This window comes from Dermacentor andersoni, chromosome 3, assembly GCF_023375885.2.
Source record: "Dermacentor andersoni chromosome 3, qqDerAnde1_hic_scaffold, whole genome shotgun sequence".
NCBI lineage: Eukaryota > Metazoa > Arthropoda > Arachnida > Ixodida > Ixodidae > Dermacentor > Dermacentor andersoni.
The window spans coordinates 10,001-29,499 of NC_092816.1; the positions used below are offsets into that span (position 1 = coordinate 10,001).

A 19,499-nucleotide genomic window follows, 5' to 3' on the forward strand; every position below is an offset into this window, starting at 1 on the left:
GAGAAGTGGAAAGCAAAACTTCTTAAGCAAAAGAAGATTGCCATGGCACACTATTAAACCAAGGACCTCACTGGTATTCAGAACATACCTTCCCTATTTCTTCAGCTTTCAGAGGGAAGAAAGCTGAAGAAAGGCACGTACAAAAATTGTCACCAGCTAGCAATATTCTCATTATGCCACGAGAGTAAGCCTCTTGAGCGTGTGTAGCACCTGGCTTTCGATCGTGCACGAAATTTGTAGGCATTAAAATTAATGTTGAATTCTTTTATATTCAACACAATATTCGGCTTTTGAAATTACTGTTTTGTATACACGCACCCCAATTTATTTTATGACTTGGGCGAAGTTAGGCAGCTCAATTTTCCATACACCATCTAAGCAGTAAATTATCCATTTACTAGCAACATGCACACACCAGAGCACTAATGTAAAAACGCATAGCCTTTGAAGCCTTCCAAGCAGGATCTGTATTCAAAGAACTGCTGTGAAACTGGACAACACAGAAATAGGATGCCAGTGAAAAGATTACTCAGGAAAGAAAGTATTCAAAGTGTATTCATGCTCCTTGCATAACGTACTGAAGTGCACACACTGCTTCTGGAAATCTTACAGGCTGCCTGAGGAGCTAGGTGATGCAATGCTCTCCTTGATAAAAACGGCCTAAGCAGATAATGCGACTTTTTTCTACAATATTATAAAATGCTTCTCGGCTCTTGAATTTGACTTTTCGGGAATGCCTTATCAAGAACATGCTTGTAATGCTTTTATAATCGTCATCATCAGCCTGTTTTATGTCCACCGCAGGACGAAGGCCTCTCCCTGTGATCTCCAATTACCCCTGTCCTGTGCCAACCAATTGCAACTAACGCCTGCAAATTTCCTAATTTCATCGCTCCACCTAGTCTTCTGCCATCCTCGAGTTCCTCTAGTTCATGTCAACTTTCCCTTCACCGTAACAATATTATCCTGCTTATCTTTCAGTGCATACATCTTGGTTTGTCCTATGCCAAGCATCTTTCTCACTGATTTCAGGCTGCGTCCATACTTTACGGCTTTTTCAGTCTCTCATGTTATACCTTCGAATATTAGACGCAAAGCAATCCATAATTTTGTTGTGTCCACCGAAGAGTTCTCATAAATGCAACCAAAACAGCACAACAGCAACATATGGCACAAATAGCGTTAATGCACTGAGTGCAGCACTAGAAAAATATAGAATGCACTGTTGAAGCAATGCACATTGTTTCACATGTAATGCAAAGTTTATTGACTCGTGGAATATGAGCAACAATCTTGAGTAGATATCAAGGCTTTTATGATAAGACAGCTGTAGAGGGCAACAGTCATGGCAAAAATGGCATTGAACATACAAAAATATGCATATCCTAAAAGGGAATTACTGAAAAGGCAGTGTTCCCGTAATAATAGAAGTGCTCTCAATATTCCCATGGAATGTAGATGCAGCCTTGTCCCCCTTGCCTCACTGGAACGTGATGCCCTGAGCCAGGGGCAGCTCCTTGCTGTAGTTGATGGTGCAGGTGGAGCGACGCATGTACTGCTTCCATGAATCACTGCCCGACTCCCGGCCACCACCTGTGTGCTGCATGGCATGGGACCATGGTCAGTCCCACCTCCCAAAATGCCTGCATGCTGAGGCTATAACCACTTGTAGGTCAGCTGCATCTTTTGCAGCATGCCACTTTGTGCTAGAGTTCTGTAGCAAGACCTAAATCTTAAAGGGACCTAAATCTTAAAGGGGCCTAAACCACCTAACACAGCTGCCAGTTGTGCTACATAGAGCTCAAAAAAGGGTCACTTTGTCGCCACGAGCCACTCGACAATCATTTAGACTATGCAAGTGCATAAAAATGTCCTTGGCTGCACAGAAAAGTCTTGACAACTTCATATTGTCAGCATTTGTAATATTGGATGAAGCAAGCCAAACAGTAATGTAAGCAAAGACTCATTTCAAGTTCTGTTGTGAATGGCTCACTTTCGGGACAAAGCTGCTGTTGCCTGCTGAAGTTTTCCCTCACCAGAACAAAAGTGGCCACAATCTTTAACAGCATTACCTCCAATTAGTTACACACAGAAGCACACAAAATATCAATAGCACTATCAACATTATCCTACATTCGAGGATTGTAGCAGCAGAACTTAAGGAACATGGACACAGAAAGAATGAATAGATGTGGACGCAACTGCCCTTTCAGCTGATTTCTTTATTAAATTCCTGCGCTTTTTATTTCGTCACCGCCTCTTATCCCTTATCTACCTGAGGCTTCTCTCAAAAAGGTGACTTCTTTTCTTGTCAAGGCCTCTGACAGTGTGCTTTGCACACTGTCAGAGGCCACACATTGCACACTTTGCACACATTGCATTCCTGTTTGACTTATCTGAAATGCCTCAAGAATGTCCCGTGTTAGCCTATCATCGTTCCTTTTCAGGACTTGTACATCATGAAATTTGGGGTTGCACTTGCATGCTTGGCTATCTTTTTCCTTCTTGTTCATTTTGCAATGTTTGCAGTGCAAGGCTAGATTGCTGCCAGGGGTCCCTAAATGTGATATGCATGCTCTCTTGTTCAATCATTAAGGCAGCTTCCAGCTTGCCCTATGTATTGTTTTCCACAGGGCAGTGGTCGATGTAGCCTCTTGACGATGCCGTTGGATGCAGGATGGTAAGCAGTTGTGCGAACGCGCACACAACCCAGAAGGGATATTACAGACGTGAAAAGTGCTGATTAAAATTATCTGCCCCTATCAGTGGCGAACGTTCATCGCACACCAAAACAGCTCAGGTAGACAGAAATGTACGAGCAACTGTCTCCGCCGTAATGCCAGGCGTTGGAGCTGCTCCCGGTCACCGTGTGTACCTACCAATCATCATCATCATCATCATCATCATCATCATCATCATCATCATCAGCAGCAGCAGCAGCAGCCTATTTTAAGTCCACTGCAGGACGAAGAACTCTCCCTGCAATCTCCCGTTACCCCTGTCCTGAGCCAACTGATCCAAGCTAGTGCCTGCGAATTTCTTAATTTCATCACCCCACCTAGTCTTCTGGCATCCTCGGCTGCGCATCCCTTCTCTTGGCACCCATTCTGTAACCCTAATGGTCCACCAGTTATCCAACCTATGCATTACATCACCTGCCCAGCTCCATTTCTTTCTCTTAATGTCAATTAGAATATTGGCTATCCCTGTTTGCTCTTTGATCCACACCGCTCTCTTCCTGTCTCAACATTATGCCTAACATTCTTCGTTCCATTACTCTTCGCATGGTCCTTAACTTGTTTTCGAGATTCTTTGTGTACCTATAAATACTACATGTAAGAAAATATGTATACTATAACAACGGCATGATGGCAAAGGGCCAACAATGTCCAAATGAATGGTGTCGAAATGTGCATATGGAAGAGGGAATTTGCCCAATGGAAGCTTGATGTGTCATTGCACTTTGATAAGTTGACATGGTGTACAAGTCCGGACCCAATTGCGGATATATCAGCTTGTATGCATGGCCAAACATAACCTTCGGTGATAAGGTGTTGCGTGGCACGTACGCCTGGAAGGCAGATTGAGTGCAGTGTATCAAACATAGCACGGCGAAGAAGAGTAGGAACATAAAATGCGGGTACAGTTCGGTGAAACACCGCACCAGAATGTGACGTCATGATCGGGAAAGTTTACTTGCTCCGAGCGGAGGGATGTAGAAGATCGGAGTTGTGGAAGTTCATCATTGGATGTTTGAGCTGCCGTGAGTGAAGACAAGGAAAGGTGGACAGAACTTCTCGTGGCGTTGATGGTAATATGACAGAGTGTCCGCTGCCCTGTTAAGGCTGTCTTTGACGTAGCGTATGTCTTTCGTGAATTCAGCAATAGACCTTTTTCATCCACGGTCTGGCATCAGTGCGTTCATGACCCCACAGAACTTCCGGTCAGCCATTTTCAAAGTCCAGTTAGCCAAGAAAAAAAAAAGTATTTTGTCGCATAGTATAATGTAGGCACATATTCTTGATGTTTTCAAATATAAAAAACGTGCACCATATGTCGAGCTCATGTATACGCATTTTTTGTTGCATTGAACACTGCAATTCACTTGTCAAGCACTCCTACTCTGCAACAAAACTGGTGCCAGATGTAAGGTCCTATAACTTTTTAGGCTATTGTAACTTACGTTTCCCCGGAGTGTTGAACTGGAAGTCTTCTGGGAACTATGTAAGCATGAAAAGGGTATATAAAAGCAAGATTCTGAAGCTCTCTAGGAGTATGCGTGGCATTGTGGGAACATAAAGCCGTAACAAGCGATTTGTGGCCAATAAGAATTATAAATTGTCACCCTTCCAGAAACTACCTTAAATGATTCGCTGCAAGGTAGGCTGCGAGGAGCTCCCATCTGAAAGTACTGTACCGGCATTCAGTGTCGCGTAACTTGTGGGAAAAGAAGGAGATGGGGGCCCACGCAGCATTAATCCACTGAAGAGCTGCTCCCACGGCTTCTGAACATACATTCAGCATAATTTCCTAGGTATGCTTTGTGGCGCAAAATACATTTCTTGAAAAGGGACAGAAGAAAGGGAGACAGTGAAGCGCCAAAACTACCAACTGTTTAATGACAGCCTGAACAAATGTATAGAAGAAAGTACAACTTCCGCTCATGCGCAGGGAGCCAAGATGGGACAGAACAACATGGTCATGATAACATACTTTGGAAGAAGCACATTTCTGCGGAATATAATACGATAGATGTATCGCTGACACAATCAGACCCTTTCTTTTTAATATAAAACGCTTCCAACAACTCCCTTGCAGTTTGGTCCCTACTTTTGCCAAGAATCAATACTTGTTCAAAGCATGGCCTACAACGACAGGCTTTGCAGTGCGCAGGAAGATGCGCGTTGTCACACTTGCCGATGCTATTAGCGTGCTCCCTCAGTCTGTCATTAATACAACGTCCCGTTTGTCCGACGTATGACTTGCCGCAATCTAGGGGTATCTCGTAGACCACCCCTTCAACGCAGTCTCTGAAATGTTTGGCGTGCTGCTTCTGGCAGCCCTCGCGGCCCCTCGCGTGTGATCCGGGGGCACAATTGAGCTAACTTGTTGGGAGCCGAAAAGACAACCGGAATGCCATATTTGGTAGCTACTTTCTTGAGGTTATGGCTCACACGGTGCACATAAGGTACTACTTCTGGCTTTACTCGCCCCCTTTTCTTCGAGTGCGTTTTCCCACTCGCAGTGGTAGTTTTCAGCTTCTGTAGGAGGGACTCGACCACGGCATTTAGGACAGACTGAGGGTAGCCTGCTTTTTGAAGTCTTTCAAGTTGATGTAAAAAACTCGCCTGCATTACATGCACACATGAGTTGCACAGAGCCGATTCCAGGCAAAGTAAGGCGATTCCACGCTTCATAACCGATGGCGCTCATAACGTAACACATAAGAGTGATCACGTTTGCTGTGCGTACCTCCCTCGGGGTAAAAAAGAATTGCTACAATGACTCAGCGCACTCTAAGACTGTGAAGCATGGAATCGCCTTACTTTGCCTGGAATCGGCTCTGCGCAAGTCATGTGTGCATGTAATGCAGGCGAGTTTTTTCCATCAACTTGAGAGACTTCAAAAAGCAGGCTACCCTCAGTCTGTCCTAAATGCCGTGGTCGAGTCCCTCCTACAGAAGCTGAAAACTACCGCTGCGAGTGGGAAAACGCACTCGAAGGAAAGGGAGCGAGTAAAACCAGAAGTAGTACCTTATGTGCACCGTGTGAGCCATAACCTCAAGAAAGTAGCTACCAGATATGGCATTCCGGTTGTCTTTTCGGCTCCCAACAAGTTAGCTCAATTGTGCCCCCAGAAAACACGCGAGGGGCCGCAGGGCTGCCAGAAGCAGCACGCCAAACATTTCAGGGACTGCGTTGAAGGGGTGGTCTACGAGATACCCCTAGATTGCGGCAAGTCATACGTCGGACAAACGGGACGTTGTATTAATGACAGACTGAGGGAGCACGCTAATAGCATCGGCAAGTGTGACAACGTGCATCTTCCTGCGCACTGTAAAGCCTGTCGTTGTAGGCCATGCTTTGAACAAGTATTGATTCTTGGCAAAAGTAGGGACCAAACTGCAAGGGAGTTGTTGGAAGCATTTTATATCAAAAAGAAAGCGTCTGATTGTGTCAGCGATACATCTATCGTATTATATTCCGCAGAAATGTGCTTCATCCAAAGTATGTTATCATGACCATGTTGTTCTGTCCCATCTTGGCTCCCTGTGCACGAGCGGAAGTTGTACTTTCTTCTATACGTTTGTTCAGGCTGTCATTAAACAGTTGGTAGTTTTGGCGCTTCACTGTCTCCCTTTCTTCTGTCCCTTTTCAAGAAATGTATTTTGCGCCACAAAGTATACCTAGGAAATCTAAGCACCAACTTGCCCAAGAAGAAGTCCTTTTGGATCATTCACCATAAGGCTAGTGGGAGTGGTCTGTGAAGTGTGATGCAGGAGGGCGGCATGTGCAAGTGCGGTGTTAACGACAGTGAAAGCTTGATCAACGACCCTGTCCCAAGGAAGACTCGGATTTTGAAATAGAAAGAAGTGCTTCAAGAGGCTGCACCAACTTGGAGCATGCAGGGATGAAACGGCAATAAAATTTTATGAGTCCGAGAAAACGTCGCAAGCTACATGTGGACTTTGGTGGCGGATAGTCGCTGATGGCCAGAACCTTGTCTGGCAGTGGAGTGATGCCATGATTGGTGATGTGATGTCTGAGAAAATCCATCTCCGGAACTCCAAACTGACATTTGTCAACTTTTGATGAGATCGTAATCACGAAGTAGAGTGAAAAATTGATGTAGATGTGCTTTGAGAGTTTCAGCATCGCTGCTGGCGACGAGAAGTTCATCTATGTAGGCAAAAGAAAACGGTAAGCCTCTGGTGACTTCGTCTCTAAAACGGTGAAAGGCTTGAGCTGCGTTGCGCAAATTGAAAGGCACGCGTCAATACTCAAAAAGGCCACATGGGGTAGTTATAGCCATCTTTGGAATGTCGGCTGGCTCAATGTCGATCTGGTTAAAAAGGCAGTGCAATCCTGAATATTGGGTAGCGGGTGTTAGTAGGGAACAGTGATCGCATTTAGTGTGCAATAGTCACCACAGGGGCGCCAGTCATTTTTCTTCTTAGGAACCATATGTAGTGCTGATTACCGATGGACGAACGATTTTTAGTTGCAACATATGCTTGAATTCATTGCGGGCAACTCGAAGTTTATCAGGACTGAGTCAGGAGGGGCGGCAGTGAACGGGGGGTCTGTGGTAACAATACAATGGGTTACAGTGTGTTTAGGGGTTTTATCTAACGGAGACTGTGTAGTAATCTCCGGAAACTCGTTGAGTAGAGTTGCATATGGTAAGGCCGGCAATTTGATGGAAATAGGGTTGGGAGCAGCAGCGTACGACAGAAAACCGTTGACTGACAGTATCGTAATGTTATCCACTAGGTGACAGCGGCTCATGTCCACAAGCAGATGAAAATGGCTCAAGAAATCAGCCCCTCAGATAGCATAGCGGACATCTGCTATCCAAAATAGCCATGGCAACCTTCTCTTAAGACCGAGATTGAGGCTAAGAGACTTCTGTCCGTAAGCTGTGACGACAGAAGAGTTCATAGCTTGCAGGGGGGGGTTGACTTTGCGCGGAGACACCGGTCAGCTTTGGATGCAGGAATTATGCTGACCTCTGCACCAGTGTCTACCAACAAATGCAGTCCTGCGGTGCGGTCGGTTATATGGAAAAGGCGGCTTGACGTAAGGCCATCATCGCCTGTCGCTGTTACTGACGACCGGCCTGAGCGTTTCCCGCGTGCCACGAACAGGGTGAATGAATGTGTGATGTTTAGTGAAGCAAGGGCCAGGTATGGCCAAAGAGCGCCATGCCAGTGTTAAGAGGAAGCTTTAGCTTGGGCAAAACTCCGACGAGGCCTATTGAAATACATGTAAAATGCCAGAACGCTTTTCTGAGAAACCCCCTGGACTGATCTTAATGAATTTTGTTGCATTTTAGAGAGAAAGCCAAATTCTAGTGATTGTTGGAAGCGGAATAGCAAGTTAAGGCCTAAATTTCGTGAAAAAATTTTTGAAAAATTCAAAAGTTTTAAAGAATTAGATGCACGAAGTTTGTAAATCAATAGCTTTGCATTAAAAACATATCACAGTTCTTTAAATGGCATCCATTAGGTAATTCAAAGCAGACAAATTCGATATGTGAATTTATATCTTACGTGAATTTGTTACGTTGTGTCCATATTACCGATTTCTTTTTTTTACATTCATGTGTAACATATCAATTTTGTCCGCTTTAGATGTATTATCTGATGCAATTCACATAATTGTGATACCGTTCTTTATTGCCAAGTTAGAAAGTTGTAAACTTGATAGTTTCATTTTCTGATAATTTCCGATTTTTGACAATTTGTAATAAAAACTGCCGATCTAAATAAAAAATTAGAAACCATCAGTCACTAGATTTTAAGCTTTACCTCGTCAAATTTGGTGCTGTGGTCACCGAGGAAAAAGAATTCTCCTTTTACATGTATTTAGATAGGAGCACCCGAGCTAAAGCTTCCTCTTAATGAGTTCGCAGTGGTGGCCTGATGAGTACTGTGAAGTTGATGTGACGTGGCTGTAAAGGGGCCTAAAATAGTTGCTGTTAATTGTGTAAAATCTATGTGTAACAAGATTATGGCAATGACTAATGACGTGTAATAGGAGCATTAAAATGCATTGTGAAAGTATGATGATGATCATCATCAGGCTTTTTTTATGTCCACTGCAGGATGAAGGCCTCTCCCTGTGATCTCCAATTACACCTGTCCTGCGCCAACTGATTCCAACTAGCATCTGCAAATTTCCCAATTTTGTCGCACCACCTAGTCTTCTGCTGTCCTCTACTGTGCTTCCCTTCCCTTGGTACCCATTCTGTCACCCTAATGGTCCAACGGTTATCTAATCTGCGCATTACATGACCTGCCCAGCACCATTTTTTTCTCTTAATGTCATTTAGAATATTGTCTATATTCTCCAAACTGCTCCCTCTGTCTCCTGAAGTTACGCCTGGCGTTCTTCGTTCCATCGCTCTTTGCGCAGTCCTTAACTTGTTCTCAAGCTCCTTTGTCAGCCTCAAAGTCTCTGCCACATATGTCAGCACTGGTAAAATGCCCTGATTATATAGCTTAATTTTCAATGATAACAGTAAGATGCCAGTCAGGAGCTCACAATGTCTGCTGTATGCAATCCAACCCATTTTTATGCTTCTGTGAATTTCCTTCTCATGGTGTGGGTTTCCTGTGATTAGTTGACCTAGGTAAACATACTCCTTCACAAACTCTACAGGCTGACTTGCAATCCCGAACTCTTGTTCCCTTGCCCGGTTATTCATCATCTTTCTCTTCTGCATATTAATTTAAAACCCCACTCTTACACTCTCCCTGTTAAGGTCCTCAATCATTTGTTGTAACTCATCTGCAGTGTTGCTGAACAGAACAATGTCATCGGCAAACCGAAGGTTGCTGAAGTATTCACCGTCGATCCTTACTCCAAAACCTTGCAAGTTTAATAGCTTAAATACTTCTTCCAAGCATGCAGTGAATAGCAATGCAGAGATTGTGTCTCCTTGTCTGACCCTTTTCTTTATAGGTATCTTCCTACTTTTCTTGTGTAGAATTAAGGTGGCTGTGGAATCTCTGTAGATATTTTCTAGATATTTTCCAGGGTATTTACGTAAGCGGTCTGTACTCCCTGATAACGCAATGCCTCTGACTGCTGGTATCTCTACTGAATCAAGTGCTTTTTCATAATCTATGAAAGCCATATAGAAAGGCTTACTGTACTTTGTGGATTTCTCGATAACCTGATTATTGACATGGATGTGATTCAATGCAGAGTATCCCTTCCTGAAGCCAGCCTGTACCCTTGGTTGACTAAAGTCCAGTGTTGCCTTTATTCTATTGGAGAATATTTTGGCAAGTATTTTATATAATACTGGGAGTAAGCTAATGGGCCTATAATTTTTCAGTTCTTTAACATCGCACTTTTTGTGGATTAGTATAATGCATTTCGTCAACGTGTTGTCTTATAGGTTCACATTCTCACATCAAAACTCGGTAAGGGCTCTGGCAGAGTGGTTGAGCGCACTCTTCGGTTATTGTGTGATGCTTTGCGACTGGTGTTGATCGAATCCTTGAGTCGAAAAGCAGTCTTTCTATCGTCGGAGCAGACTTCAGAGCTATTGCTGCTTAATCGTGGGGAGACTTGGATTTATGTCGAAGTCTGGTTCAGGAACTATGGTTGCCAGGGTAGATGTGGCAGAATCCAAGAGGACAAACGCATTGCTAGTTTCCACAATTTCCTCAATATACGCGATCGTCGTGCCGTTGTTGATATTGTAAGCACTATTAACGTACTTCGTCGTTTTCATTTGTACATAGCCATCATCATCTTCACTGTTCTTCGACTTCTTCGCGCGTGAGCTGGGGGCGTTGCCTTTGGTGGAATAAACAGCGCTGGACAACTTGATCGGTCTCGGTATTATAAAGTGGTGGAGGTACGTCAAGATCCCGACGTCCTCTCGCGTTCCCGTCCTCCCTGGAGCTCCGTTCCGGTCGCCGCCTGCACCCAACTACCCCTACAACAATGGACACTTCCGACCCCGGCCCTTCCGGCGCCTCAAACCCTACCACACAGACGACCCCACCTGCGGCGCCCTCTTGGACTGTGACGAGCCCTCAGCGCGATCCCCCTGTCTTTGCGGGACTCCGCGGTGATGACGTAGACGATTGGATCGACCACTACGACCGCGTGAGTTCTTGTAACAAGTGGAACGACACCCAGAAATTGAGGCACGTCGCCTTCTACTTGACCGGTGTTGCAAAGACGTGGTATTTCAACCACGAAACCGACATCACGGATTGGACCACGTTTACCTCGAAGCTGCGGCAAATCTTCGCTTCCTCGTCTGGCCGTGCAGAAGTCGCCAAACAGAAGCTGGGAACGCGCCGCCAACTTCCCCAAGAGTCTTACACCTCATACATAGAGGATGTCTTGGCTCTGTGCCGCCGTGCGAATCCTAGCATGACGGAAGCCGAACGCGTTCGCCACATCTTAAAAGGCATTGGGCCTGTCGCGTTCAACGCCTTAATCGTACAAAATCCGGCTTCTGTCCAAGACATCACTTCAACGTGTCAACGCCTCGACGAGCTGCAGTCTATTCGTCTTCCACATGACAGCAGCGATCCTCAGGTTGCTCATTCTCCAGATCTACGTGCTCTTATCCGCACCATCATCCGCGAGGAGCTTCAACTACAAGACCTAAAGCGTCCCCCTGCTGCCTGCGCACCAACCCCCACCTTCGACTTGCGCGAGGTCGTAAAGCAGGAGTTGACAGCGATGACTACACCCACGACGCATCTTGCTCCGGTAGCGCGCTCCACCCCTACCTACGCGGATGTTGTTTCGCTACCCACCCCTACCGTGACTTCCGTGCCTACTGGCGTTTCCTATGACCATTTGGCTTCGATGGGCACCAGAGCACTTGCTGCGCCATCGTACCCTCAGTGGCGTCCACCTCGTCCGGTTTGTTTTTACTGTGGCATACGCGGCCATATATCTCGCTTCTGCCGCCGGCGCCAGCAGGATGAAAGGCGAGGCTATGCTGAGCACGAAAGAGACCGCACTCGCCGATCAGACGACTACTATCCCGGACCGCACTCATTCCCTCAACAGCGTTCTCCGTCTCCACCAGCTGCTCCCAATCTGCCTCATAGTTCCCGTTCGGCCAGACGTCGTTCTCCATCCCCTTACCGGCGCTCTACATCACCACTTCGTCCCACTTCCCATTTTGTCGACCAGCACTCGGAAAACTAACTGTTGCAGTTTTTGGAGGGGAAACTGCTTCTTATCGGTCTTCAAAAATTCCTCCTGTTCGCCCGGCCAACATGCTTTCTGTGACTGTCGAAGGTGTTCCCGCATCAGCTCTCATCGATACCGGTGCCGCCGTTTCTGTTCTTCGGAGTGATCTGTGTTCCCGGCTCCGTAAAGTAAAAACGCCTTATCTTGGACCTATTTTGCGTGGCGCTAATAATGCATTCATTCACCCTGACGGACAGTGTACTGCTCGTGTTCTCATCGACGGCATACGCCACCACATCGAGTTTATCATCCTTCCAACGTGTATCCATGAACTTATACTTGGTTGGGACTTCCTACATTCTGCTTCAGCCGTCATTTCATGTAGAGAAGAAGTTGTCCACATCACAGATACAGAGCTTGAACCTGTTGCGGACTCTTCACTTTCATGCGTGAACTTGGTCCTCGCTTCAGACTACGTCCTGCGTCCTGGTCACGAAGACGTTGTAGCCGTAACGTCCAGTCAGATCGCCGACGGAGACGCCCTAGTCGCCCCTTCTTCCCGCTGTACTTCTCGCGGAATTCTCATTGCCACCTGTCTCGTCCGGTTTTCACGCGGCCGCGCCCTTCTGTCTGCTTGCAACACGACCCCAGATCCTGTGATGCTGCCCAAAGGGATGACTGTGGCAACCCTCGCCGACACTCAACCAATCTCTCTAGTCACGCTTTGCCCTTCTTCATCGCCAGCACCAACCTCAGGTTTGGATGATTCTTTCCCTCCTCCAGCCGTTCTTGGTTCTGACCTAACAGCCGCGCAGTCCGAAGCCTTAATGGTGGTCTTGGCAAAACACAAAGCCTGTTTCGATAGCTGTTCCTCTGTGTTGAGCCAAACTCCTGCGGCTACACACCGTATCGAAACCGAAGGTTCCGCTATAATACGACGACGCCCCTATCGTGTATCGCCGTCCGAACGAAAGGTCATTGAACAACAGGTCGCTGACATGCTTGCGCGGAAGATAATACGACCTTCATCTAGCCCATGGGCGTCTCCCGTGGTCCTGGTAAAGAAGAAAGATGGCTCAGTTCGCTTTTGCGTGGATTATCGAGCGCTCAATAAGATCACACGCAAGGACGTATATCCAATACCTCGAATTGACGACGCTTTGGACACACTACAAGGGGCGGAGTATTTCTCCAGCATTGATCTTCGATCAGGATATTGGCAAATTCCGATGAACGAGACTGACAAAGAAAAGACCGCATTCGCTACACCGGATGGCCTTTATGAATTTAACGTGATGCCTTTTGGCCTTTGCAATGCTCCTGCCACATTTGAGCGCATGATAGACAACGTACTTCGTGGTCTAAAATGGAAGACATGCCTCTGTTATCTGGACGATATTGTCATCTTTTCGTCTGACTTCAGCCAACATCTTCAACGATTAGACGAAGTTCTCAAGTGCCTTGCGAATGCTGGTCTCCAGATCAATACAAAAAAATGCAAATTTGCAACCAAAACAATAAAAGTATTGGGTCACGTCGTCTCAAAAGATGGCATCCAGCCTGACCCCGACAAGATTAGTGCCGTTCTTCAGTTTCCTCGCCCCCAGCAACAGAAAGATCTACGTAGTTTCCTCGGCTTGGCGTCATATTTTCGTAGGTTTATACGCAACTTCGCAGCAATAGCAGCTCCTCTACACAAGCTACTGGTTACCGGTGCCTCTTTCACGTGGACTAGCGACTGCGAGTCGGCTTTTCAAGCTCTTAAGCGGCATCTTACTTCCGGACCAGTGCTTCGCCACTTCGATAATCGTGCCCCCACCATACTCCATACTGACGCAAGCGCACAAGGTATTGGCGCAGTACTTCTGCAACGTAATACAGCATCTAAAGAGCAAGTCATAGCATATGCCAGCCGAACACTTTCTCCAGCTGAGCGGAACTACACCATTACAGAGCAAGAGTGCCTGGCTATCGTTTGGTCGATTCAGAAATTTCGCCCATACCTTTACGGCCGCCACTTCACCATCGTCACCGACCATCATGCTCTGTGTTGGCTGTCATCAATGAAAAACATGTCAGGACGCTTAGGACGCTGGATACTCCGCTTGCAGGAATATGACTTCACTATAACGTACAAGTCTGGAAAACACCATCATGATGCAGACGCATTGTCTCGCTGCCCACTCTCACTCTCTCCAGGTAACGCGCCGTCGTCTTCCCAACCACGTCGTTCCGATGCTACGCCTGCCTCTCACCAACTCTCGATAACATCCCTGGACCAAGTTACGCTTTCATCACGCTCTGATTTCGTCTCGCTTCAGCGGGCCGACTCCTACTGTCGAGCTCTCATGGATCGCCTTAGTGGGTTCGCCGAACCGCCCAACAGCCGCTTGCGACGCCAACTTCGACAATTCCGCCTTCAAGGTGGCGTGCTACACCGCTTGAACTGGCTCTTGAGACACAAATTTCACGGTTGAGTAGTAGACGTGTGTTGCCCTCGATTATGCCTTCTACGTCTGCGGGTGTTTCGGTGCCGACGGAAATAACTATGCTGGAGCGAGGCGGGATGCTCCCTTGATCTTCAAGGCCAGGAAGTCCATGCCGAGAATGACGTCTTGTGAACACTGTTGGAGAATAATGCAGGTGGCAGGGTACGTCCAATCATGAACAGTAATTCTTGCTGTGCAGATTCCAGTCGGCGTAATGAGGTGTCCTCCAGCGGTCCGAATTTTAGGCCCTTCCCATGCAATCTTAACTTTCTTCAACTAGGCCACGATGGGTCCACTCATGACGGAGTAGTCGGCTCCTGTGTCCACTAAGGTGGTGACTGCATGGCCGTCGAGAAGCACATCGAGGTCGGTGGTTCTTTGTCTTGTGTTACAGTTAGGTCTTGGCGTCGGACATGGCTGCGTCGTGCTGACATGTGGCTGGTACGTCGCATTGTCAGGTCTTTGGTCGGTCCATTCTTTGCTTCCAGGCTTTGTCGGAATGGCGGCGTGTCATGTCGTTGAGATAGTCTCTTCTGCATATTGGGTGGCGGCGGAAAATCTTTCGTCAGACAAACAGCAACTGCACCTCCATCGGTTGCTGCTTCTAGTTTTCCGGATATGGGCTAACGGACCGGCCCCAGGCTGGGTCAGTGTAAGGACGGCGCTGCGGCAACAGGTAGTGGGCTGGTTACGCCGAACGGGATGGTTGTCGAGGGCTCCACTGAGTAGCAGCGAGGTAGTCAGTGATATCATGAGGGTGCTGACCTTCCCGAGGGCATGGTGCGTTTACGGCAAACCCTTGAGGTCCCATCGCGTGGTAAGGACTTTGGCGGTAGATGTGGCCGACTTCTCCACAGTGATAGCAGAGTGGGCGGTGGTTGGGGGAGTGCCAAATGTCTGCTTTCCTCGCGTAGCTGCGCTCGCCGACGGGCGTGCTGGTGGCAGCGGCGAACGACGGAATTGCGGCATTACAGGGCTCTGGCGCGGTCGTGGAGGGGGACCTTGACGGCGGGTGATGGTGGCATAGGTCATTGCTTCTGGCTGGTACTGCACTGATAGTAGTTGCACCTCAGGAACTCCAAGCGATTGCTGAACCTCTTCTTTGATGATGTCAGCAATTGAGGCCACTTGATTCTGCGACCATGGAAAGAGCTTCTGCAGTTCCTCGCAAATGACCACTCTGATGGTCTCCCGCAGGTCGTCGCTGCCAAGTGCTTGAACATTGGTATGGTTTGCGGTCAACGGTCGGTGATTATAATGCCTTGTCCGCATATCGAGCTTCTTCTCAATAGTTGTTGCCTCGGAAACAAATTCGGCAAGAGCCTTGGGTGGGTTCCGAATCAATCTGGTGAAGAGCTCTTGCTTTACCCCATGCATGAGGAACCTATTTTTCTTCTCAGACATATCCGGGTCAGCGTGGCCGAAATGGGCGCGTCATCTTCTCGGTGAAGATCACTATGGTCTCGTTGGGTAGCTGTACTCGAGCTTCTAGCATAGCTTCAGCCCTTTCCATGCACACGACGCTCGTAAATGTCCGTAAAAGCCACTACGGAACAGGTTACATGTCAGGGTCGACTCCCGGTTTTAAAACCACATTCTGGCGGTGTCTTCTAAGGCGAAGTATACATGCCACAGTTCCTCATCGGAGTCCCAGTTGTTGAAAGTCGCGATTCATTCATAGGTCTCCAGCCAGGTTTCCGAGTCTTCACACGATGATCCACGAAAGGTCGGTGGCTCCCTGGGCTGTTGAAGCATGATGGGGGATGCTGGGGCTGCCATTGGGGTTGACTTGGCGACGATCTTCCTTGTCGTCTCAGGCAGAAGTCCGTACTCTGGGGGCACTCCTAGCAGCCTGTGGCTACCTTGCTGGTTCTTGGCTATGCTGGTGTTGGTCTTCGCTTTAGGGCTTGGGTCACGGCTTTGTGGAGGCGTCCGCTACATGAACGCAAACCACCTCCACCAGATGTCACGTAGTAGTGACGGCAAAGAACACAGTAGCAATACTGCAAATGACGAAACTAACTTTTATTGGGCGAACCTGTGCCCGCAGAACAGGCTACATTTAAAGCACAACGGTAGCAGCGAACACAGTCGGTGATTGTCAAAATCTGATCTGCGGGATAAGCGTGTCAGCTTTATATACATGAGCCATCGAACGTTCTGAAGTAATTGTTGGTGCTCGCGTGTCTTCCAGAAAGTTCCACACCATTTGCGTCACGCATACATGCAATCAGATTACACAAGGTTCGGCAACAACCAGACAGCAGATAGAACTACCGATAACATTCCAGAAACTTCCAATACATGCAGGCACGTCCTGTGCTGAGCGAAAACATTTGTTAGACTGTGAAGAGCGCTCACCCGTAAAAGATAAACAAGTTCACGTGTCAATATGTTTCTAAACTTGCTCCAAAGGTCAATAACATCATTGCCACAAAATTCGCTGAAACGGAAGTCAAGATAGAATAACACACTCTCGTCCCTGGCACACAAGAAGTCTTTGACAGTAACCTTCTTGCATCGGTTTTTGTTGCACGAAGAAAGCGGAAAATAAAAAATACACCATGTAATTAATGATCGGAGATGCCAGGCTCAACCGACACAGAAAATTCGCCAATGATTTGACTGGTGAAGACAAGGTTGAGTACAGTCGCTGAAGTGCCTTGAATGCCTGTCGGTTGTTTAACAATTTGTTGCAAGTTGTGACAAAATACGATACCACTTAAAGGGACACTAAAGCAAAACAATAAATCAGTTTAGACTGATAAAGCATTGTTTGAGAACTCTGCAGGTGGTCATTTCAAAATAATAGTTTAATGCTAGATGAAAAAAAATGAAGGTCAAAGTATCAGTATTTGAATTTTGCGCCAGAACCCCGACGCCGGTACGTCAGTGTGACGTTGGGAATTCCAAAGTATCTTTTCGTATTTGGGCCGCGTTGGCTCAGCAAATGTACCTCAAACTTGCCAGGTTTAATATTAGGTTCTTTTGGAACACAATGCAGTCAATCTGTACCGCTAAGTAAGTAAGTAGGCCCTAGAAGACTATCAATATCCATGACTTCACAATGTCCAGGTGCAGGAACTTCAAGAAGGCGTCGCCATCTGTAGTTCACTTTTGTCTTTTTTCTTGCTTACTAAGTGTTTTATCGTTGTAACATTGGCGTTTTCAGTGTTGTAGAAGGGTAACTTAGTGATTCAGAAGAAATAATTTTTCTCTTTAGTGTCCCTTTAAGTAACTAATTTTTGAATTTATATCGGGATTAAAGAAACCATGCTCACACTATTTCTGGGAGATTCAAGATCCCCAACAAGAAGCATTTTGTCATGAGGAAACGTTGGCATGTGTTCGTGCAAGTCATGCATGAACTGCGGTGGCGAGTCAGGAGGGCGGTAGAAGCCAAACAGTAACAATGACATATCGCAGCATGTAAGGTTTAAAGTGATGGATTTAATATTTTCTGCTGACGCAAGAGTACAACTGGAATATGTTCTTTGACCAAGATAGCCACTCCACCTCCTTTCACACACCTGCCTTTGCAATAAGCCTGATAAGGGGGGGAAACAACAGCATCGTCAATATCTTTATGTAACCACGATTCAGTTATCAAACCTACATGAGGGTGTATCGTGAAATAATCGCCTCCAGTCAGTCACTTTTATTAACGATACTTATAGTACTTCACTGATGCAACATTCATGACAACATTCACAGCACAACTTTGTAAAAGCTGCAGCACAGTGCAATACAAATCAGCAGACAAAGCCAAGGGGCTCACCTTCTCACCACCAAAGGCGCCGCCAATCTCTGCTCCACTTGTTGGAATGTTAATGTTCACAATACCACAGTCCGAGCCCTTTGGTCCCAGCCACTATATCATGAAAAATACAAAGATAACAGTCTATTGCATGGTGTCCAGCAAGTATTTATAATGGACACTGAAAACATTTTTTCTCTAGCATATCGTTGTAGGAATGTGAGAGGAATGATCTAGAACGCAACCTTGGCTACCCACCTTAAAGACGTTGGCAAGGTTGGCAGTAAAGAGGCTGCTGGAGAGGCCCTGCTCCACCTCATTGTTCCATGCAATGGCTTGGTCCACACTGTCGCATTTGAGAAGGTACACGATGGGGGCAAACGTCTCCCGGTGTACAACAGGTGCATCGTGTGGCAAGCCAGTCACAATGGTGGGCTCCACAAAGTAGCCATCCCTCTCCACGCGCTGCACGAAAGGAGGCACTCACACAGGGAACGCACCAAACACACAGTGGCCATTCAATCAGATCAGAGGGTTGCTACAAAGGAAAGGCACAACCCGAAGAAAAATCTAGTTTGCTACACTGGGGGGCATAGGAAGATCACTTCTGTTCACAGCAGAGGGTAACAGTGCTAGAGTCGGTCGCACAGGTTTGTTGTCAGTAAGAATTGCAACAGTGCATTCGTAGCTTTCTGTTGCGGCTGCTTGTGAGGCAAGTTAGTTGGCTTGGTGTAACCCTTTCTTTCTTTGCTCCTACCATCGATAGCGAGCAAATATCATGGGCATCATTCGTCCAGCGATCAGAATTAGTGCTATTGGATAACACAAACAGGCGACAACCTTTGCTTAGATGACCTTTGCTTAGGTTTTTAATATATGCTGTTTTGTAAGCACACCATATGTATTCAAAACTAAAACAAGGAAATTGACAAATTTAGGTTTGCTTGAACTCGACCGGATAAGTAGCTGGAGCATAAGACACACACACACACACACCCAGCATGGAGACATACAAAGGTGCAATATAATGTTCCCGACTCTTTTTTTTTTCTTTTTTATAACATTTTTATCCTTACGTTGATAAGGCGATATTTTCCTAGTGGTTTCCAGTAGTCTGAATGCACGCTAAACAGAAATAGTCTTAAGCTAACCTGAACAAACAAAATTTTTGCATAAGAAAGTGGTAATAAGTTTTATTTGCAAGAAAATAATGTAAAACATACTTGAAGATTCCGCAACACGATAGAGCGTGGTGCAACTAATATTCAAAACAAACCACTTGCCAGAGAAATGGTGAGAAAAGCAACACCAAGTGATTAAAATTATGAGAGAAATGTAAAATTTGTATTCAACTAC

At 46.5% G+C, this 19,499-nt stretch overlaps 1 protein-coding gene across 2 annotated transcripts in view; it reads right to left on the bottom strand.

Annotated features, from left to right (window-relative positions):
• Nucleotides 1-1,240: 1,240 nt before the first annotated feature.
• Nucleotides 1,241-19,499, bottom strand: part of Aldh7A1 (aldehyde dehydrogenase 7 family member A1) — a 65,278-nt gene continuing 47,019 nt past the window's right edge. For both annotated transcript variants that reach the window (XM_050169445.3, XM_055065710.2), the window contains exons 6-8: nt 18,402-18,608; nt 18,165-18,257; nt 1,241-1,600 (exon numbers count right to left, since the gene is read on the bottom strand). In XM_050169445.3, the coding sequence (XP_050025402.1) occupies nt 1,481-1,600; nt 18,165-18,257; nt 18,402-18,608 (420 nt within the window). In that variant the 3' untranslated portion in view covers nt 1,241-1,480. The remainder of the gene's footprint in view (nt 1,601-18,164; nt 18,258-18,401; nt 18,609-19,499) is intronic.